Source organism: Podarcis gaigeae, assembly GCF_964106915.1.
Source record: "Podarcis gaigeae genome assembly, chromosome: 2".
Classification (NCBI taxonomy): Eukaryota; Metazoa; Chordata; class Lepidosauria; order Squamata; family Lacertidae; genus Podarcis; species Podarcis gaigeae.
The window spans coordinates 117245897-117268834 of NC_139679.1; the positions used below are offsets into that span (position 1 = coordinate 117245897).

A 22938-nucleotide genomic window follows, 5' to 3' on the forward strand; every position below is an offset into this window, starting at 1 on the left:
TTTTACTTAAAGCATTTTTTGAAATCCCCTCTTCACCCTCCCGCAAACAAAAGGGACTGCACCCCTCAGGCCACACCCCTGTATTAACACTGGACAGGTCATTTTGGCACCTTCATTATATGTTTTTCATTTACTCAGTTCTTCCTGGACTGTTTTTACCCCCAGTCCTACTGAAGCAGGACGTGAAAAAAATCAGTTAGAAACTTATAAATGCTCCTCCCTGCAGAAATCGTTAGTAAAAGGCGATTTATACAATCTGAGGTAAAGTCGGAGTATTCTTCCTGGGCTGTTAATATCAGCAAGAGATGCTACTGCTTGAAGTCTATTCTGTTTTTACACTTCATCTGTTCTACTGCTGCTGGATATTTTTTATTTTTTCTTAATAGAAGCAGTTTAGCTCAGTCAGTAGAGCATTAGACTTTTAATCTCTGGGCTGTGGGTTCCAGTCCTGCACGGCTGGGGGTTGTCCAAGATGATCCACGTTGTCCCTTCTACAATTATATATATATAAAATTCAAGTTACAGCAGCGATATAATTCAATAATGTACCAGGGATTGAACCAGGGACCTTCTACATGCAAAACAGATGTTATACCACTGAGCTACAGCCCTTTAAACAGCTGCAGGGACCCTCCCATTCACACCAAGGAAAGATTGCAGGGGAAACAGTTTCAAAGGAAAGTAATCAAGCCTAAAGGAAGGAAATTGCAGTGGCTGCATCAACTACCTTGTTCCTTTCTGTTGTTAAGGGAGGTGCTGGCTTAGAGAACCCTCCTGTCCGTCTTCTGCTGGACAAAACACATTCAAAGTGCAGCACCAAAAAGCAGGAAAAGGGAGACAAAATGCAACAGGTGCAAAAGACAAGTTTATTCAAATTCTATACACCAATAGGGAGCTCACTCTCCAAGTGCAAATCCTTATGTAGCCAAAACAATGCCATCTTTGCACAAGAGGGACGTGTCGGCAAGTTCAGGGGAAGAAGCAGACAAAAACATTGGGGCGGGGGAACCCCAAAAGCAGCATGGAAAGGTTACAAGATATTCCATTGCAGGTGAAAAGTGGAAAACTGGGAGTGGGAAGAGATGTAATAGAGTATCCTGGAAAAGGGGCATGGCTGGATGGGGTACCAGACAGGCGCACTCCCCATGGCGACATTTTGGGTGCCTGGATATGTATCCCAATGCACTTCAAACAGTGGGGTCTTTGAGTGCCAGCCTCTTTACCAGGGATGGGGAAAAAGAATTGATAAACAGTTGTGTAAAAGCAACTTTGGCTTCGACCGTCCCAACAGTTGTCCTTGTGAGAGCAAAAGCTTTTTCTGGAGCTAGCCTTTATACCTCATACATCACATGCCTGCTTTTTAATCATTCTGTTTCACAGAGTATCATTATAGTGTAAATCACATCCATGCTTGAAGGCAAAATCAGCCCAACAATGCTTATGGCAACTGATGAAAAAGAGAAAGAGGATGGAAGAACAGGGGTGTCTGAATGCTGCCATTTTGTACAAGTTCAGACAACTCACATGATGATGGTTATCAGTAAAAAATTATTCCGACAATCACAGCTTTGCTCTTTTTTCCGTCTGCTTGTTTCAAGGAGCAAGTTCCTAGGCCTTAGGAAAGGGTATTGGAGAAGGCTTCCTGAAATCTCTAAGTGAAATGGTACACTAATGGATCCTAAAATATATAAAAAAAGTAATAGAATATATGAATTTGCAAAGCCCAGTTCTTAATAGAATCTGCCAGAGTTGCTGTATCTGGGATATGAAGGAGTATTTTCCCCATAGCAATAACATCCCAATTCTAGAAAAATCAATGTGATTAAATGGGGAGGCTTTGCCTTTGTTAATAGTGCGGACGTGGAATCTCTGGCTTTCCAGAACTTTCTGGACTAAAACTGCCTCACCATTGGCCATCCTGGCTGGGGTTGATGGGAACTGTAGTCCAATCACATTTAAAGGGCCATAAGTTTCCCCCCAATTTGCATCCTTGTGATTGCCAATAAAAACAAAACTAATTCTTTAAGGTCATCCCTTGGAGGAAACTGTTTCCATAGTCTGCAGAGCATATATGCTATCTACAAACCTCGTTTCTCTCCTAATGGAGTATTATTTATTTAACGCCACCAGCTTCTATGGCCCCCAACAAGGTATATTTAGTTTTTAAAGGTACAGAAAGAAAGAAAAAGGTAAGGGAGGTGAAAAGAAGCAGATTCAATATCAATTTTTTCCAAGTTCTCATGAGAACTGATCTCTAGTTAAAACCTTCCTTGCAGCTGGAACATTTATAGGGTTTCTGCCCTGCCTGGTCACTTATGGGCGCTAGGAGATTGGGCCGCCTGACGATGTTTCGCCCACAGTCTGAACACTGATATGGTTGAACTCCTGTATGGACACTCTGATGAGTAAGGAGGTGTGAGCTGTTCCTAAAAGTTTTTCCACAGACCGAACATTTGAATGGCTTTTCATCCACACAAGTCCGCGTGCGTTTGACAAGATCCGAGCTGAAGTAATTGCTTCTGACGCACTCGGAACATTTTGACGCCTTCTCTGCCTGGTCTGACCGCTGCCTGAATGTTTTCCCACATTCAGAGCACCTACAAACATCCTCTCCCACGTGAATTTTCTGATGTCGAAGAAGAACAGAGCTTGAGGTGAAACTTTTCCCACAGTCTGAACAGATGTATGGCCTCTGCCCTGTGTGGATTCTCACATGGACAAGAAGGTTCGACCTCCTGTCAAAGGTTCTCCCGCAGTCTGCGCATCTGTAGGGCTTCTCTCCCGTGTGAATTCTCTCGTGCAATACAAGGTGGGAACTCCACCGGAAGCATTTGTCGCAGTGGGAGCATTTGTATGGTTTTTCTCCTGTGTGGGTCCTCTCATGCGATTTAAGGTTCGGGACATTTCGGAAATTTTTCCCACAGACTAAGCACTTGTGCGGCTTCTCTCCTGTATGGATTCTCTCATGAATAATAAGGCTCTGTCTCTGGCTAAAGCTTTTCCCACAGTGGGAACATTTATGCTGCTTCTCTCCTGTGTGGACCTTTTGATGCGCGATGCGCTGCAAACTGTTTCTGAAGGTTTTCCCACAGACTGAGCATTCAAACGGCTTCTCTTTGTGGGTTCGCACATGTGCCACCAGTTCCAAACTGACTTCAAAAGTTTTCCCACAGGCATAACACGCAAACAGCTCATCTGCTGTATGGGTCTTCTCATGTTCAGTGAGTTCGGATTTCTGGCCAAAGCTTTTCCCGCAGTAGGAGCACACCCCGGTGTGGATCCTCTCATGAGATATGAAGTGTGAGCTCCAACTGAAGCACTTCCCACAGTGCGAACATTTATATGGCTTCTCACCTGTGTGGATTCTCTGATGTACTTTGAGGCCTGAGCTGTTTCTAAAGTTTTTCCCACACGCTGAGCATTTGTAAGGTTTCTCGCCAGTGTGGGTTCTCTGGTGTTTAAGGAGGTCTGATCTCTGACTGCAGCTTTTCCCACACTCAGAACATGTGTAAGGCTTCTCTCCTGCGAGGAGCCCCTCTTGAGAGTGCCAGCCAAAGGTATTTCCACAGTGCGAGCACTTATGGGGCTTCTGTCCTGTGTGGGTTCTCTCACTTTCGCCGCAGTGGGAACATTTGTACAGTTTCTCACCCACGTGGGTCCTCTCATGCGTCACAAGATCCGAGCTACTAATAAAGCTTTTCCCGCAGTGCCAACACTGGTATGGCTTCTCCTCTGCATCAACACTCTCATGCGTAGTAAGGAGTGACCTTCCCACAAAGTTTTCCCCAAATTTGTCATATTTTGCCTCCTCCTTATCCTGCTGGGTAATGGGTTCATTGGCACCTTTGCAAAGACTTCGTTGGAGAACAAATGGATCCATTCCATTTTCTTTGTTGTTTCCATTCTGCCTTTCCGCTACATGTTGGTTCCCATTAGCTTCATGCTGATGCAGGAAATCCTTCTCTGTGGCTGTTTTCAGTGATGTCTTCAGTCGCTCCAGTTGCTCAGGTCTCTCCAGCAAAGGATTCTGATCCTCGCTTTTCCTGAGCCACCCACCACCTTCTGGAAGAAAGCCAGACAGAAATCAGGCATTGCGCTAAATTAAAGAAGTAGGTAACAAAGCACAAAGCACCTTCAATGCTCTCCCATCAGATTTCAAGGAGATGAGTAACTATATAACGTTTAGAAGACATCTGAAGGTAGACCAGTAGGGGGAAGCTTTTTAATGTTTTATGTATTATTATCTTTTTATATTTGTTGCAAGTCATCCAGAGTGGCTGGGGCAAATAAACAAATAAAATTATTATTATTATTATTATTATTATTATTATTATTATTATTATAGCTTATCTCTTTCCATCTGCTCTGTGGTGTCCTTGGGAAATGGGTAACTCCTCCTGCCCCCTTCAATGTTCCACTATAGAAATCTACCCCTTCTTTGTGGAAGAAGGCCTCAGAAACCCAGATTGCATGAACCATCAGGAATGTCACGATTCCCAGGCTAGCTGCCAGTGAAATCAGAGACGCAGAGAACTTCTGATAGTTCTTTAATTTAATTCAGTAGAATACAGAGAGACTATGGATTATGCTGCCTTCAGTCTTGAGACGTTACTGAGAGTGCCCATTCCACCCCCTTGCAGCTTCTAAACCCCTCCTGGCTGCCTATGGTGACAGAATATTTCTGTCTCTGTTTAGCCTTCAGCTCTAAGATATGAAGGGATCGCCTGGTCCTCGGAGAAAGAGGGGGTTCTACCAGGCTTTCGAGTGATGTAGTATCCACTGTCTGCTGTACTGTTTCTACCACATCTGAGTCCTGTCTCTCTGTTCAGGACTAGAGCATCTGCTAGCTTGCTTCAGTTCCTCATCCTTCAACTCTTTGCTTCTTCCTCTGGGCTGTGTCCTGCTCACCACCACGACGAATCTGGGTCCATAGTATCTTCATCCTCCTCCTGCCCAGACACCTCTTCAGGTGGAGGTCCCCACCATTCCTCCTCATCTACCCAGATCATCAGAAAGCCTGCTTTTGTGGGTTGGCATCGTGGTTAAGATCCTAGACCAGGACTGGGAAGATCCAGATGAAATCTCCACTCAGCCATGAAGCTAACTAGGTGTTACAATGCTGTTCAAAATTGACTCGCTCTTAGTCCTCAGTTAGGGTGACAAGCCACCTTCTCCACACTTTTATCTCCTGTTCCCTACAGAAGAAATAGGCCCTTTATTTAACACAGGCCAGATTGGGCAACAACCAATGCTCAGTCCATCTGTGGACAGTTTTAGCAATTTAATACATTTCTACAATGGTCCTCAGGCCTGTGGGTTGTGACTTAGATATGGGAAGACAAGTCCATCATTTTTGATGAGGCAAAGTGAGAAAGCCAGAGACTAACTTGCTTTGGGAACCCCACAGTGCTCAGGGAGACCGCCCCCAGAGAGACTTACTCAATATGTTCACACTCCCATCAGCCTCCTGTTCAGCCTGTGTGAAAAGCAGCATCTCTGCCGTGTTCTGGGGAGACTGGTTTGCCTTGGGGAGATTGACAAACTCTTCTTCTGTGATCTGGAGAGGTGAGGTTAAGAGAATCAGTTTAAAGTGACGTTAAGAGGCTGGCAAAATGTTTCAGGCAGGCATATTTAAGTCTTACAATGACTTCTATTATCCCACCTCTTGTGTAGAAAAGAGACAGAGAGGGAGAACATTTAAGAGCAACTTACAATGATTAAAAACCGCTGTCAGATTTACAGAATTGTAGAGTTGGAAGGATCCCTGAGGGTTATCTAGTTCAACCCCTAACAATTCAGGGATCTCAACTAAAGCATCAGGCAGAGAACATGTCCTCAGAACCCAAATGCATGATGGAAACAATTGCAAGGGGTTGGATTAGATGCCCCCCAGAGTCGCTTCCAACTCTACAATTCTAGGATTCTATTAAACTGTATTTCATCAGAGATTATGGGACTGAGCAGCAATACCAGACTACTTCTCATCCCCCAGTTCCAACGCATTCTCACAAAACTAAAATAGCTCCTTTTTGCTGGCAACCAAGCCACTGGCTTGTCAGGGCTGCTGGGTGCACAATTAGGGTTTTGTGGTTGTGAACACAAGAAGACCCAAGAGTGACTCAAGGACACCAGTTTAGAAAAGTTGTCTCACCTGCTTTCCCCAGCTGTTGGCCTCTTTCTGCCTCAGAAGGAATTCCTCCGCCAGGGTCACTGCTTGGGCACAGCTGTCTGGGTTACGTTCCCTCACCCAGCTCTGCATCTCCAGTGGCAGGACAGCCAGGAACTGCTCCAGGGTCACCAGTTCCAGGATCTGCTCCTTGGTGTGTCTCTCTGGCTTCAGCCACTGATGGCAAAGCGCCTGGAGCTGCCTGCAAAGCTTGCGAGGCCCATCAGCCTCTTGATAGCAGAGCTCACGAAAACACCGGCGCTGCCTCTCCACCCCGGCAGCATCCCCAGACAGAGTTCTTGCCTTCTGCTTCCCACTGCAAGCTGCATCCAGATCGGTCTCATGGCCCTCTTGAGCTTCCCCAATGAGTCGTGGCTGGATTTGGGAAGCACACAAAGATCTGGGCCACTTTTGGGGATCCAGTTTTCTTTGGGAGAGTAGTTGAGATGTTTTAGGACCACACCATTGCCTCAGCTCAGGTACTTGTGGGTTTCCCCCTTCTGAATATGTGGCCTGTAGTGTACTGAGGAACTCCTGCAACTGGGCATCCCAATTCCTTGATGGCCCTTCATCTGGTTCCTGTTTCACATTTTGCTCAGTTTTCTCAAAGAGAGCTTCCTTGGTCATTTCTGGAAGAGCCTGCCCTCCCCTTCCCTCTCCTGGGTCAGGACCTGCCACGTTCTGCTCCTCCATTTTGATTTCAGGTTCCATGCCGTGCTTTAGCAGAGATCCACCAGTCACTGTCTCTTGCGTCACAGTTGTCTCCTCCTGTGGGACTGTCCTTGTTGCGCTATTTGATGCTCTCTCTTTCAGCACCAACCCTTGAGGGATGCCTCAGCACTCCTGCCAAATCCTTGAAGATCCATCAGCTCAAAGTGACACAGCAAAGCGTCTGAACCTATCAGCAACTTGAGGGAGTCAAGTGTTCTTTATAGTAGCCTTCTGCCACTATGGAAGAAACGTACATAGAAGGAAAATAAGACAACTTACTGTAATGCGGGTAAGAATGCATGGGAATCTCTTAATGAATGCAATGCAGTCATGCAGTTAGTTTCTTCCTCAACCCCCAAAATTCTGATCCGATTTTCAAGCAAACAACCTTCCCACTCCTACAAAAATACTAAATATACGTTATGTGTTACCTTCCCCTCCCAGCCACTTCCATTAACCTGCTGTGCTCAGAATCAAGGTGGTGGAAACCTTCATGGTACATTTCTGATAATGGCAGTTATAAGTACAGGGAGCACTCCAGGTGCTGTAGACCAGGACACTTCCCTGCAGCCTCTATTGATCATGGGGAGCAGCTAGAGCGCAGTGCTAGAGAGCATTCCTTGCATGAAGAAGATCTTGAGTTCAATCCCCAGCATCTCATAATTCAGATAGTAGCACCAGGAAAGACAAACACGCAGCTGCTGCATGAGGCCAATGGCCTTCCTAGTCTAACCTTCTCCCAAAACATCCATTTCATCCAGCCTTCTCAGTGATAAGTCCCTCCTTTTGGAATGCTCTCCCTGGTGAGGTGCATCTCTCCCCCACCACAAATCAGAAGGAATTTTAAAACATTTCAGAAGGAATTTTAAAACATTCCTGATACCCCAGGCATCTGATGGGTAAAGCTTGCCAGGAACTGCATTAGCTGTGAGGACATGCTATTGTTTTAAAATCTCTTTAGATGCTGTTTAGATACTCTTCGTGCTTTACAATGTTTCAAAAGTATTTTATTTATGTTTTAAGTTGTATTGCTCCTTTGCAGCTACGCATATACAAAAATAATAATAAAAAAATCTCCCTCGTATGAATTTTTGTCCTATAGCAGGGCTTCCAGGTAACCAAGATTGCAAAAGGGCAATTTTAAAAAACAGAAATAAAAGCCACCTGGCAAAACCCTGCACTCTCTCCCCAGTGCCTCTCTCGCTCACCTGTCTTTCTAGTCCTCTGCATTTCACTCGCTGGGGATTTGCAACCCCTTCAGTCCTTCCCAAGCTGCAGAGACCGAGCAGAGAATGAAAGAAGCTTCTCTTATCTCAGGGAGAGGACCGGAAAGAAAGAGCCTTCACTTTGGCATCTCCTCCGCTCACGTGACCGTGACCGCTCTAGGATTCAGAAGGGCCTTAACCCCTTCGAGTGCGCGCGGCTGGGCTGCTGAGAGCTGCGTCCCGCTAACAGTCAAAGGAGCTGAGCGATGGGTACCTTAAAGAGCCCGCAGTTACTTTAAGTTTGCAAAAAGTGTGTTCCTTTCGTAGTGATTGCATTTGGGGTGACTCTGCTTTAAGGCTCTCTCTCTCTCTCTCTCTCTCTCTCACACACACACACACACACACACTTCTTAAGATGCCCATTCAAGATGACCAACTTGGGTTGGTTGACACACTTTTAATCACTTTTTTAAAATGAGAATTTGCTTTGTTCAACAAATGCAGGAAGGTACCCCCTCTTCTATCTTCTTATTTTTCTTTGGCGATCATTTGCAGCCAAGTAAGATTGTCTTCCATGAACACAGTCTTAATGGTGTGTCCAGTTACAGATAGGTAGCCGTGTTGGTCTGCCATAGTCAAAACAAAAAATTCCTTCCAGTAGCACCTTAAAGACCAACTAAGTTAGTTCTAGGTATGAGCTTTCGTGTGCATGCACACGAAAGCTCATACCTAGAACTAACTTAGTTGGTCTTTAAGGTGCTACTGGAAGGAATTTTTTGTTTTAATAGTGTGTCCGTGACACTGGAGGCCAGTTCTGGATCCACACGTCCTTCCACAGTGCAGACATAGGTTTCTGGGCATAAGTTGATTATGGTGAGAATTTGCCAAGCATGCCTTCCTCTTAGTGTGTTTCTCCCTTTCGTTCTGAGTTCGCGTGTCTTCAAAATCCATGACACCTTTGGTAAAGACTGTTCTCCAACTGGAGCACTCGCAGGCCATTGTTTCCCAACTGTTGGTTTTATACATTTTTAAAGACTTGCCTTGAGAGAATCTTTAAACCTCCTTTGTTGACCACCAGCATTACACTTTCCATTTTTAAGTTTGGAATAAGAGTAGTTGCTTTGGAAGATGATAGTAAGGCATCTGAACAACATGACCAGTCCTACAATGTTGATGCTGAAGAATCATTGCTTCAACACTGGGGATCTTTGCTTCTTCCAGTACACTGGCATTAGTACGCCTGTCTTCCCAAGTGATGTGTAAAATTTTTCGGAGACACCGTTGATGTAATCTTTTGAGAAGTTGGAGATGGAGTTTGTAAGTGGTCCATGTTTCACAAGCGTACAGTAAAGTTTGTAGCATAATAGCTTTGTAAACAAGCATTTTGGTTTCTCTGCGAATGTCCCGGTCCTCAAACACTCTGTGAGAAAGCTGCACTTGCAGGGCTCAGGCGATGCTGGATTTCAGCATCAATGTCGGCCCTCCCTTGTGGAAAGGTAACTGCCCAGGTAGGAGAAGTGATCAACACTTTCCAACGTTACAGCATTGAGAGGGGTTGTTTTGTGCTTGTTGGTGCAGTCTTTGTTTTTTTTTGGATTTTGAGTGATAGGCCAAGTTTTCCACAAGCTTCCGTGAAGATATTTAGGATGGTTTGAAGATCGTCCTTGCCAGTGGTGGGTGGGGTTACAGGTACAAGTGAGTGGAACAATTCACATGAATCTTACTTTTGGTCAGCAGGCTTGTTTCTGCACTAAATAATTGCTTATTCAATTGTATTATAATTTTCTTTGTCTTCTTGCTGTTGGATGCTGTGAGCACCATCTAGAGGAGCAACTGAAAACAAGCTGAGCAAATAAAGAATAAAACTGTTTCTGCCTGGTTTCGAACCAGGGACCTTTCGCGTGTGAGGCGAACGTGATAACCACTACACTACAGAAACTGTGCTGTGCCTTGGTTCCCACCCTCCAGCTGAAGACCAGCCTTTCCTGTGTCAATCCACCCAACCTCGAGCAGAAAAGCCCACTTTCGCAAGGTCTTCAGCTCCCAGGAGCCAAGGAGGGAGCAAAACGAAAGTGTTGCCTGCTGCAGCTGCACCGCTGATAGTACAGGATGCTGAGCAACCAAGCAGAAAGAGCAACATGAGGGAAGGGAGGAGATTAAAAAACAAAAATGCTGGGAAAGAAAGAGAAACTGAAAAACAACAACAGAGTAGATTCCCAACCCCTAGACTCAAACTGGTCCCCTGAGACATCACCATTTCCCAGGGTGGATAAAAATGAATATATATATATATATGTGTGTGTGTGTGTGTGTGTGTGTGCCTGCCTGTCTGTGTGTGTATATAATATATATAAATATATAATATATAACATAATATTTTATATATCTATATATCTATATAAAATTATATATACTGTGGTACCTCGGGTTACAGACGCTTCAGGTTACATACTCTTCAGGTTACAGACTCTGCTAACCCAGAAATAGTGCTTCAGGTTAAGAACTTCTCCTGGTGGGTCTGCCCTGACGCTCTCCCCAATTCTAACAATTTTTTTTCGTTCAATTTTTTTTTCTTTTCAACATTTATCACAAAAATAACATAACAAAATACACAACAAAGAGAGGGGGGAAACATACTACAAAAGACAATAAACACTCAAGAGAAAAAAAGAAAATAAAAAGATTATCTCTTCAAATATCCAACTTTCATCACATTGACGACTGACTTCCTCGTATCCCCTCTAACTGAATTTCATTATATCTCCTTTATAACCGTTCTCCAAGTTTATCAACTTGAGGGCACAAAGGGTCCATAGCTGTTCTCTGCCTCTCTTCTCTTTCCCTCATCTTCCCCCCAACAGAAAATGTCACTCTGGATCCAGACACAGCCCATCCCAGCCTCATCCTGTCGGAGGATCGGAAAAGCGTGAGATGGGGAGACAAACCTCAAGCCCTGCCTGATAATCTTGAGAGATTCAGATGCTACTCTTGTGTGTTGGGACGTGAGGGATTCACAGCAGGCAGCCATTTCTGGGAAGTCACTGTGGAAAGTGGGGGATGGTGGGCTTTGGGGGTTGCCAGGAAGTCTGTGGAGAGAAAGGGGTACTTCTCCTTTAGACCTGAGTGGGGGATCTGGGCTGTGGGGAAGTGGGGAGGGGGATACTTGGCCTGCACCCCCCGTTTCCATTCTTCTGTCCCTGAGGGAGGAGCCCAGGAGGATCCGGGTGACTCTGGACTATGAAGGGGGACGTGTGTCTTTTTCTGACGCTGACTCAAGAACCGAACTCTACACGTTCTCAGGAGCCTCGTTCTCTGGAGAGACCCTCCTCCCTTTCTTTCTTCTGTGGGGAAATTATAAAACCCACCTCAGGATCTCCTGAGGAGACTAAATCTGCCTCTCAGGCCCAGTTGGGAGTTTCTCTCCAGACTGGAATGACAAGTATAAAAACCAACATTTACCTCACAATAGCAGTTTTTGGGTTGCCCTTTGAGAGAATTCATTCCAGTAATGATCTGCAAAAGAGACAAAAATGGTAGACTCCCCTCCCCCGCCATTCCCTTGGCAGCGGACAGTAACACTATAAGAGTTCCAATAAATAATACCTCAATAGGAATTCACTGAATTTATCTTCAAACAGGCCTTTGGCTGATTGTTTTCCGATGCCCTTTTAAATGTGTTGTGGGAGAGCGGATTATTGGTTTGTTTTCGTTCGTTAAATGTTTTGTAATGCGGGTGGCATTTCACTGAGCCTCTTGGGCTTGCTGATTAGATGGTCGGCAGTTCAAATCTTCATCTTCTTCTAAAAAAATGGTTTTTATTTGGTTTTACAAATATACAGTTATAACATTATCAAATACACTCAAATTTAGAGATTTCTCTGAATTTCAAGACTTCCCACCACCCTCTCCATGGGTCCTATTGTCATCATTTTCAGCTGCATATTATTTCCTTGTCTATATTTTGAGTATATCCAAGTTATCCAACGTATTTGTTACATTACAAGTGTTGTTAAAATCCTTAAATAAATTATAAATATTTCCAATTCTTTCTTAAAACTCTTGTCTTCTTGGTTCCTAAGCCTTCTGGTCAGTTTTGCCTTTTCAGAAAAACTGCTAGGCAGTGTTTCCCCAATCTTCAGCCTCAGATATCTCTAATTCGTTCATTTCCTTTCCACGCAAAAAGTCCAAAAGGGGGCTCTTCAATTGTTAATATCACTAAATATGAAGAATATTAAAGTTGTTGCACTGGACAGGAAGATTAATATTCTTCATATTTAGTGATATTAACAATTGAAGAGCCCCCTTTTGGACTCTCCATCTGCTCTCATGTGAATTTTCTGGTGTCAAAGGAGAATGGAGTTTGAGGTAAAATTTTCCCACAGTATGAACAGTTTCAGCCTTGTGTGTATTCTCATATATATCTTTTAATTTTTATTGGAAATTTTATTTACAACGTAACATAAACCCCCACTCCCCCAGTACTGAAATACAATAAACATAACATACAACAATACAAATAACCAAATAAAAGACTTCCTTTATCCTGTATCTGGCCTCCTTATTTACTTCTTATGAGCTGTTTCCTTTATGAATAATTATTGATTTTTTCTAATTATAACTTAAATATCCACAAAGTCTCCTGCAGACATTAATCGAAACAAGTCCAGGTAGGTATTTTAGGGTACTGTTTTGTGAAGTATTATCTGCGTTTTCCCCATGCTTTTTGAAACTCTTGTCTAGTGTGATCTCTAATTGCCTCTGTTAATCTAGCCAGTTCAATATACTCTTAGCAGTTTGTCTTGCCATTCCTTTTTTGTTGGCAGAATCTCTTTTTTCCAGTTTTTAGCAATTAGGATCCTTGCCGCTCCTGTGGCATATAGAGGAATATTTTCTGATCTTCTCTTGCTATACCTGTGTCTGTTATCCCTAGTAGAAAAGCTTCTGTATTTTTCATAAAGTTATACTGAAACATTTTTTTAAGCTCATCATATACTATATTCCAGAAGCTTTTGATTTTGTCACAGGTCCACCAAACATGTATAAGTGTCCCCTGTGTTTTACCACACCTCCAGCACAGATTTGTTTTTGTCTTATACATTTTCACTATTTTGGTGTAGGTGTTAAGTACCATCTATAAAACATCTTGATTAGATTTTCCCTCAATACTTCACAGGCTGTAAATTTCCAGTTCTTTCTCCATAGTTCTTCTATGGAACTAGGCAGCCTTGTGTGTCTTCTCATATGGATGAGAAGGCTGGAATTCCTATCAAACCTTCTCCCGCAGTCTGGGAACCTGTGTGAAATCTCTCATGCAATGCAAGGTAGGAACTCCCCCAGAAGCATTTGTTGCAGTGGGAGCATTTGTATGGCTTATCTCCTGCATGGGTCCTTTCATACCATTTAAGATAAGGGACATGTCAGAAAACTTTCCCAAAAGACTGAACACTTGTGTGGCTGTGTAGGATTAGATTTTTGTGCTGCTGCATCACACTGTTGACTCATGTTAAGCTTGTTGTTTGCTAGGACTCCTAGATCCTTTTCACATGTACTACTGGCAAGTCAGGTGTCCTCCATCTTAAATTTGCGCTATTCCTGCCTAAGTGTAGAACCAGGCATTTGTTCATATGGAAATTCATTCTGTTACAGTGGTACCTCAGGTTACAGATGCTTCAGGTTACAGACTCCGCTAACCAGAAATAGTACCTCGGGTTAAGAGATCGAACGGCGGTGGCATGGTGGCAGTGGGAGGCCCCATTAGCTAAAGTGGTACCTCAGGTTAAGAACAGTTTCAGGTTAAGAACGGACCTCCAGAATGAATTAAGTTCTTAACCTGAGGTACCACTGTACTGGGGCCCAGTTCTCCAATCTGTTAATGTCATCCTGAATCCAGATATAATAGTATTCTGTGGCATTAACTATTTCTCCCAGTTTGGTGTTACCTGCAAATGTAATCAGCATCCCTTCAAATACCTTCACCCAAGTTGTTTATAAAGACGTTGGAAAACAACGGGCCCAGGACACTGCAGCACCCCACTTGTCACTTTTTTCCAGGATGAGGAACCATTAATGAGTACTCTTTGAAGTCTGTCACTCAACCAGCTACAAATCCACCTAAGAGTAACATATGGGGCTGGGCAGATTATGGACAACACTACTGGTTCCTTTTTTCCACATTTTATTTTTATTGATACTCATCCAAAGATATACAAAAGTTCATACACAGTGCAAAGTATATTCTTATACCTGAATAAAAGAAATATTTTTTAAAATCTAATCTAAAAAGAAATAGGAGCAGGGAGAAGGGAAAAAATAAACAGAAGAAAAAGAAAAGAAAATGGGAGAAATAGAAAAAGATGGAAAGACTTCTGATTCTCTGTCAAGTAAATATAACAACTTGTTCAAAGCATTCACTCAAATTGACATCCAATCATTCTATTTTCTATAAGCCAATATTATTTTCAATCTTCAGATCCAGATATTGCATGTTGACTGTCTCTTTCACGCAAAAGCCCCACAGTAATTTTCCAATCCTTAATAAATATCAATTGATTTTTTAATTAAATTCCCACCCTTCTTCCTCCCAAAAGAGCCCAGGGTGGCAAACCAATGAGTAGCCAAGGAACACAAAACAAAACAAAACATATTTAAGCTATTTAAAAGCAGTTTAAATATCTGAAAACATTTTACAAGACCCAAAGGTCATTGTTAACACCTCTCAGTCGGGTTACCCACATGGCAACATTTTTTATTTATTGTAACATTTATACCTCACATTTTCTCTAGGGAGATAAAGTAGGTCCGTGGTTTTTCCTGCCCTCATTTCCCCTTTAGGGCTACCTTGTGAGGTAGCACTCAATGGACTTTGTGGCTGTCCCCCCAAGAGTCCTCGTTCCAACTCAAATGTCTCTCCTCGCCCCCTCATTTTTTGGCCGCCACCAAGCACTTCCTACCAGAATAAGGGCGGGTGCCACCAACCTGACACCAACTGGAAACAGCACATGTGCAGCCCAGAGTCCACCACCTCCCGAGGGAGACCATTGCGCTGTCAAACAGCTCTTACCATCAGAAAACTCTTCCTGATGTTTAGTCGGAATCTCCTTCCTCGTAACATGAAGCCGTTGGTTTGAGTCCTAATCATCCAGAGCTGGAGAAAATCAGCTTGCTCCATATTCCACATGACAGCCCTTGAGATACAATAATAAGGAACAATAATTTAAGTTTCTAAACATGACAGAAAAGCATTTAAAAATCACGAAAGTGTACAGTACTGTACATACATTTTCTAAGACTCTGGGGGACAACTCGAAGAAGGTTCCTCTTCCACTCTTTGCTTCTTGCTGAAGCACCTGTCCATGGTCTGCTTCTTCTTCCGCCTTTTCAGCACCTCCCTGAAAGACGACATGACCCTTGAATCAAAAATTTTCGCAAGGTCACGTGTCAGGTCCTTGTCAGGGTGGTGCCGCTGTGCAAAAGCCTGCACATCTTTCCACTTCTGGCAAATGTCCCTCAGTTCTTTGAAGGACAGCCGTTCCTCAGTTGTTTCCTTCTCTTCCAGCGAGGCCTGTTCCTGCGCAGCCTCTGCCTGCAGTTCGACCAGCTCCTGGGTGGTCAGCTCGTGGTCGTGCTCCTTCACCAGCTCGCTGACGTCCTCCTCTGTGACCTCCAGGCCCATGGCCCTCCCCAATGAAACAATGTCCTGCACCACTGTTGACTCTGGTGCATCAGAGTCACTTGGTGCCACACAGTCCGGCCACAGGCTGCGCCAAGCGCAATTCAAATTTCTCTGGCTGATCCTGTTCCAGGCCGTGGTGATCATCTTCAAGCAGGTGACGATGTCGAAGTGGTCCTTCCAGAATTCCCACAGGGTGATGTTGGTGCAATCAGTCACCTCGAAGCATCGCCTGAAAAGCTCCTTGGTGTAGAGTTTTTTGAAATTGGCGATGAGCTGCTGATCCATCGGCTGGAGCAGTGGCGTGGTGTTAGGCGGCAGGAACATGATGCTGATGAAGCTGAACTCCTCCAACAAGTCCTCCTCAAGGCCTTTAGGATGAGCAGGAGCATTGTCCATCAGAAGCAAAGCCTTCAGCGGCAAGTCGTTGTCCAGCAGGTACAGTTTGACAGCAGGGCCAAAAGCAAGATTGACCCAGTCCACAAACAGCACACGTGTGACCCAAGCCTTACTGTTAGATCGCCACATGACACTCAGCTGCTCCTTGTCGACGTTGTGTTTCTTGAAGGCCCGTGGGTTCTCCGTGTGGTACACCAGCAGGGGCTTGATCTTCAGGTCGCCGCTTGCGTTGGCACAGAAGAGCAGGGTCAGACGGTCCTTCATGGGCTTGTGGTCAGGCAACTTGGCCTCCTCCTGAGTGATGAAAGTCCTTTTGGGCATCCTCTTCCAAAACAGCCCAGTCTCGTCGCAGTTGAAGACCTGCTGTGGAACGTAGCCCTCCGTCGTCACAACCTCCAGGAACTCCGCTGCAAAGTCTTCAGCCGCAGAAACATCAGAACTGGCAGCCTCTCCATACCTGACCACGCTATGGATTCCAGATCTCATCTTGAACCGGTCAAACCAGCCTCTGCTTGCCTTGAAGACTTCTGGCTCGCCTGAGGTTCCTGGCTGTTGCCAGACGAGGTCTGCGTGCAAGGCCTTGGCCTTCTTACAAATGACGGCCTCAGTCACTGTGTCCCCTGCACGCTGCTTCTCTTCTAACCAGATGAGCAGCAACTTCTCCACCTCCTCCAGAACAGCTGGGCGGTTCTTCACGATCCTGGAGACTCCCTTGGCTGCATCAGTCGCAAGGATCTTCTCCCTCATCTTCAGGATGGTCGCGATGGTCGATGGATTCCTCCCGTACACCCTGGAGAGGTCTGTCACACGCATTCCACCGTCGTGCTTCCGGATGATCTCCTTCTTCATTTCCAGCGTCATCTTCTCCTTCTTCCTCTCGCCGGCCTCTGCAGCAGCAGTCTTCTTGGGCCCCATGGCAGCACAGCTCCTACCTTCGCAAACCCCCCCCCCCAAAAAAATCAGTGCTTCACATCAAAAAAATTCAAAAGCATCAAACCTCCTAGAAAACACATAAGCTTCCAGATTCTTGCAAACCCCTTCTCAACTATTCTCCCAGCCACCCACCACACAGAAATCCAAACCCAGAAATCTTTTTTTTAAACAACAGCAGAGTGCCCCAATGGTCACAAAAAATCATAAAAATGCAGAAAAAAAAACAAACAAGCTTCCAGATTCTTGCAAACCCCTCCCCAACACCAAGTCCTTGAATTCCAAACACCCCAACCCAAAATCCAAAACCCCCTCCAAAAGTTTTAAAAGTTTAACTTACCAAATGGCTGCAAAAGAAGTTTTGGGAAAGCTTCAAAAATCACCAAAGTCTTCAAAAACCTCAAAAAAGGCTACCACACCGCGTGCTATAAGTTGCTCCTCGAAGTCAAGTTGCAACTGCACCTCTTCAAGCAATGCACCCTGGGTATTAACGGTTTTAAGAAAAAGGAAACAAACTTGCAAGACGTTTTCGTCTTGCGAAGCAAGCCCATAGGGAAATTCGTCTTGCGGAACGACTCAAAAAACGAAAAGCTCTTTCGTCTTCCGAGTTTTTTGTCTTACGAGGCATTCGTCTTGCGAGGTACCACTGTACTATGTTTTCCCCACCAAATTAAATAGTCCCCAAAATTTATAAGCCGTTTGATTTTAGAGAACCCCAAAACAGTTTAAAAAATAATAATAAAACAGTAAGATTGCACTAAAAACAATTAAAATGCTCAGAAAATTAAAACCAGCAATAAACCAAAAACACATCAGCATTCTAATATCTTACTAGGGTTGTCTATAAACAAAAAATGTTTTAACAGGAGTCAAAAAGGGTATGCTTGCCTGATGTCAAGAGGCAGGGAGTTCCAACGTCTAGGTGTCACCACAATAAGAGATCCTTTTATTCTAGAGGAGGTGTTCATTTTTGAAGTTCCTTTTGCACATTTTCCAGTTCTAAATCTATCGATGTGTGTTTCTGAATTGCATATATAGGTACTGAATTTTTTTTAATTACAGATGCAATTTTAAAAATGGACCTGTTGGCCAAACAGGGAAGCTCAGAACCCACCCCTGGTCTAGAGTGACAAGCTTCCCTCTCTGTGCTTCTGCCCCCTTTGCAAAAATGATTAATCTGCCCCATAATTGAGCAGGACCACTACTTAGCAGGCAATGGGCAGTTGTGTGGACAGTTTTAGGCCCCCAAACCCACAGAGCTTGAAGGTGACCTGAGAAGACGAGCCTTCCATTTTAGGTGGGGGAAAGCAACAAAGCTGGAAATTCAGGAGTCCTGAGATATTCGAAGAGACAGACCCCAGAGGGACTCACCCAAGAAGCTCACACTCTGCTTGTCCCCCTGCTTGGGCCTTGTGGAAAGCTGCATCTTCACCGTGCCCGGCAGAGCCTGTTCTGCTTTGCGGGGATTTACAAGCTCCTTTTCTGACATCCCTGTGATCTGCCAGTGGGGAAGATGGAGGGGAGAAAAGTCAGTTCAAAACCAAGTCACAGTGCAGGCAAAATTGTGTTTAGAGGTTGGCGATAAATGTTACTTATTCCAAGGACTTGATATTATCACAATCTGTCACAAGAATGTAAGGACATAATATGAGCCCCCTAGTCTCCCAGAACACAAAGGGGAATGAAGAGGGTGGAGCAAAGGGAGACAAGAGGAAGGAGTCTCAGGTTCCTCACAACTGCCTCATTGGGTCAAGATCTACTGGGAAGAATTGCTGTGATCACTAGGCCTGAGCTGCTTTGTTTCTTTGAATAAAGAGTGAATTTCACTGACACTTTGTGAGTTACTGTTGACTTGCTACCCACTCCTGCCTTGACACTGGCTTTGTCAAGGTGGCTGGGTGCCCAATTGGGGCTTTGTGCTTACAAACATTGTTGTACGCCGTTTTGGGTTGCATTGGCAAAAAAACAGACTGATAATAAGTTTCAATAATGATGATAATAATAATGATAATAATAATAGTCATAGCAACTCAAGACCCAAGAGTGGTTCAAGGGCACCATTTTTGAAACCCAATTCAGGCATGTTTGTGATGCCTGCAGTACACATTTAAAGCGCATGTCTTCTCCCCATTGAGTTCTCAGAAATGTAGTTTACCCCTCACAGAGCTACAACACCCAGCACCCTTAATAAGCTACAGTTCCCAAGACACTTTGGAGGAAGCCATAGGATCCACACGTGCATCAAATGTATGCTGTGGATGTGACACAATTTTGGAAACATCACCTTACCTGCACTTCCCAGCTGTTGACCGCCTTCTGACTCCGAAGGAATTCCTCCGCCAGGGTCACTGCCCAGGCACAGTTCCCTGGGTTACGTTCTCTCACCCATCTCTGCATCTCCAGTGGCAGGACAGCCAGGAACTGCTCCAGGGTCACCAGCTCCAGGATCTGCTCCTTGGTGTGTCTCTCTGGCTTCAGCCACTGATGGCAACACTCCTGGAGCTGCCTGCAAAGCTTGAAAGGCCCATCGGCCTCTTTGTAGCAGAGCTCACGAAAACACCGGCGCTGCCTCTCCATCTCGGCACCATCTCCAGACGGAGTTCTTGCCTTCTCCTTCCCACTGGGAGTGGCACCCAGATTGGTCTCATGGTCCTCTTGGGCTTCCCCTGCAAGACGTAGCTGGATTTGGGAAGCCCACAATGCTCTGGGCCAGCTGTGGTCACCTGTCACTCCCTCAGAAGGAACCTCCCAATCCCTTGTCTCAGGCACTTGTGGGTTTCCCTCTCCAGAATGGGAATCCTGTAGCATCTCCAAAAACTCCTGCAACTGGGCATCCCAGTTCCTTGACGGCTCATCGTTTGGCTCCTGTTTCACACTTTGTTGGGCTTCCACAAGGAGAACTTCCTTGAGCCTCCCAGTTTTTGGACAAATTGATCTTTGCTCTCCAAATTCAGGGCTCCAGCTCTGCTCCATTTTGATTTCGGGTTCCATGGCCAGCTTTAGCACCAGCCACAATCTCTTGCGTCACAGCTTTTGTCTTCCCACAGGGACTGGCCTTGTAGCGCCTCTTCTCTGCTCTCTCTTTCACTATCAACCCTTTAGGGATGCCTCAGCACCCTTGCTAATATCCTTGTCCTTAAGCTAAAGATATTCATCCAGTCTTCAAATGAGACTGCAAACCATCTGGATCTTTCAACAACCGGCAGAATCTGACTGTCCTTGAAGCTAATACGACCAAACGTCACCTACTGAGGGGGGAGCGGAGGGAAAAATAAGAGAGAAAATCTATAGGACTGTTAACGGAAAAATCCGAGGGCTCCCTTGGACAAAAACAAAGACACCAACCAGGATAACTTGGAGCAAAACAGCAGCCTGTAGGCTTGGCCTTTATTGGTCTGTTGCAACAGGGTTCTCCCCTCACCCGCAGGAGAGAGGATGGACCCAGAAAAATGGTGTGCAAGGCCTTATAAAGACTTTTGAAATTGCCACCCTGTAGATCAAGACCAGCCCCAGAAACATCATACATACATCACAGAAGGGGTGTAACCTAAGACCACCCCTCAGATACATCACAGAAAGGAGGGGTTTAGGGAGGAGTTGTGGTGGTAACCTGAGTGTCTTGTCACCTGGCTGGTTCCCCCTTTCCCCCTCCCCATGAGTACTTTCCAGGTGACAGAGGGGAGTTTGCAGTTTCCTGCCCCCAGAGGGAAGAGCTGATTATTGTCCTTTGTTTCAGTCAGTGCCGAATCCACTCCCACATGCAAGTTCTTTGTGATCTTGATGGTCTTCTGTCTAGGACCATCAGGGTTGGCATAGCAACTGGGTAGGGCTCCTGTGTATGTGCTGGTATGCTCCAGGGATTATGGCTGCCCTGTATCAAACCTTCCTCATTTTGTAGTCCTTCCTTCATGGAGTAAAATAAAAGTGGAACAGTGCAAATCTGATGTATGGTTTTCTATGAATTTATAACAGAAGTGTAGCGTATGTAGTGTGTGAGTATGTGTGTGAAGTTTGTACAAATTGAATGATGGGGGGGGCGGGTTTCCTGCGACAGGACTGAAGACTAAAACCTCTCGGAATCTCTGAATACCCCATATTAATTGGGTCTGCTATTTCCGCACATCCAAAAATCTATTTTCATTCCCAAGGAGCCTACAGACAAAAATACTAAAGGCACATCATACTTAATTCCCCTCCTGTGCTCACAAGCCAAGGTCATGTAAACAGCCAGGATAGCTTGCTACAGCCTCTGAAACACTTTAAAACAATCCCAGAGTCCCTTAGAAAACGGCTGAATTGAGAAGACACTCTTGGAATTGGAGGGGAATGTGGGCACGTGTCTCTTAACAATTCTCAGTTCCCTTAACAAATGGCGCTCCCCAGGATTTTATGGAGGAAGCAGCGACTGCTGAAAGTGGTATGAGACTGCTTTAAATGTATAGTGGAAATAAGGCCATACATAAGATTGGGAGCGGGTGGGGAATCTCAGCAGCCCAGAAGCAGGGCTGGCCTAAGACATTTTGCAGGGCGGAAAATAGCACCCTGCAGCTGGGAAGTCTAACCGTGCGGTGGGAGGGGACCCGTGGGGGTCATCCAGCCCAACCCCCTGCAACGCAGGGAGATGCAGGTGCCCCATATGGGGACTTGAACCCAGACCTCGATGTTATCAGCACCATGCTCTAACCCAGTGTTTCCCAACCTTGTGCCTCCAGCTGTTTTTGAACTACAACTCCCATCATCCCTGACTAGCAAGACCAGTGGCAAGGGATGATGGGAATTGTAGTCCAAAAACAACTGGAGGCACAAGGTTGGGAAACACTGCCGGAGCTATCAGCAACCAAAGGCACAGCACCCAAACCTGGCCATTCCAAACCAGTTCCCCAATTCATTCTGCTTAATGGGAGGGCCAGCTTGCAACTTTTACCAGAAGCTGATCCCTCCGTCGCCCTGGTCGTCTTGTCTTAAGAGACCTCCCCAAGCTCAGAATAAGGAGCAATTAAAAAATTAAATTAAATTAAAACAGAAGCGGACCTGGGCAGACTCTCCGCTTCTTCCCACCTTTCACTCACCTGCTCTCTCTCACTTCCCGCGCAGAGAACCGGCCGCCAGCCACGTCATTCTCAGGTGCCAGTCAAGAGAGGGAGGGAGGGAACCGGAAAGCAGCGTCTCCCTTCCGCCCGCCCCTGCGCATCATCTTCCTTTGACAGATCCTTGAGCCGCTCTAGGATTCGGACCCCCTGCTGCTTTAACCCTTTTATAGCTTGTGGTTTATAGCTTTAGGTTGCGGTCACAGAACTTGCCTGAACAAGAGATGGGCTGGAAGTCTCATAACTGACTGTCAATGGTGCAAAGCGATGCCCGCATTTCCCCCCCCCCCCAAAAAAAATTAGAATGGAAGTTTATTTTAGAAATCAAAGTGGACATAAAACCATACAATAAAGAAATATACAAAAGATTGAAATCAGAAATCAGATAACTAGTGTGGAAACATGTGTTCTTGGTTGCCCAACACGCTCCCTCTTCTCTACACTGCTTTAGTAATAATAGTAATAATTTTATTATTTATAACCCACCCATCAGCCACTCTGGGCGGCTTACAACATATATAAAACATAGTAAAATATAAAACATTAAAAACTTCCTGATACAGGGCTGCCTTCAGATATCTTCTAAAAGTTGTATACAGTGGTAGCTCGGGTTACATACGCTTCAGGTTACAGACTCCGCTAACCCAGAAATAGTACCTCGGGTTAAGAACTTTGCTTCGGGATGAGAACAGAAATCGGGCTCCGGCCGCGCAGTGGCAGCAGGAGGCCCCATTAGCTAAAGTGGTGCTTCAGGTTAAGAACAGTTTCAGG

The 22938-nt window shown here is 45.1% G+C and overlaps 2 protein-coding genes across 3 annotated transcripts in view; both read right to left on the minus strand.

Annotated features, from left to right (window-relative positions):
- Positions 1 to 843: 843 nt before the first annotated feature.
- LOC310835857 (uncharacterized protein) lies at positions 844 to 21038 on the minus strand. Its single transcript, XM_083720844.1, has 7 exons — positions 19370 to 21038; positions 18452 to 18578; positions 15371 to 17082; positions 10876 to 10987; positions 6152 to 6999; positions 5440 to 5557; positions 844 to 4062 (listed from the first exon to the last, which is right to left on the minus strand). The coding sequence occupies exons 1-7, from the start codon at positions 20069 to 20071 to the stop codon at positions 2255 to 2257; spliced, it is 5427 nt and encodes a 1808-aa protein (XP_083576970.1). The 5' UTR covers positions 20072 to 21038; the 3' UTR covers positions 844 to 2254.
- The window catches only part of LOC310837490 (uncharacterized protein), a 29568-nt gene continuing 20871 nt past the window's right edge, over positions 14242 to 22938 (minus strand). For both annotated transcript variants that reach the window (XR_014560558.1, XR_014560559.1), the window contains exon 5: positions 14242 to 14849. The gene's annotated coding sequence lies outside the window, so the exon portion shown is untranslated. The remainder of the gene's footprint in view (positions 14850 to 22938) is intronic.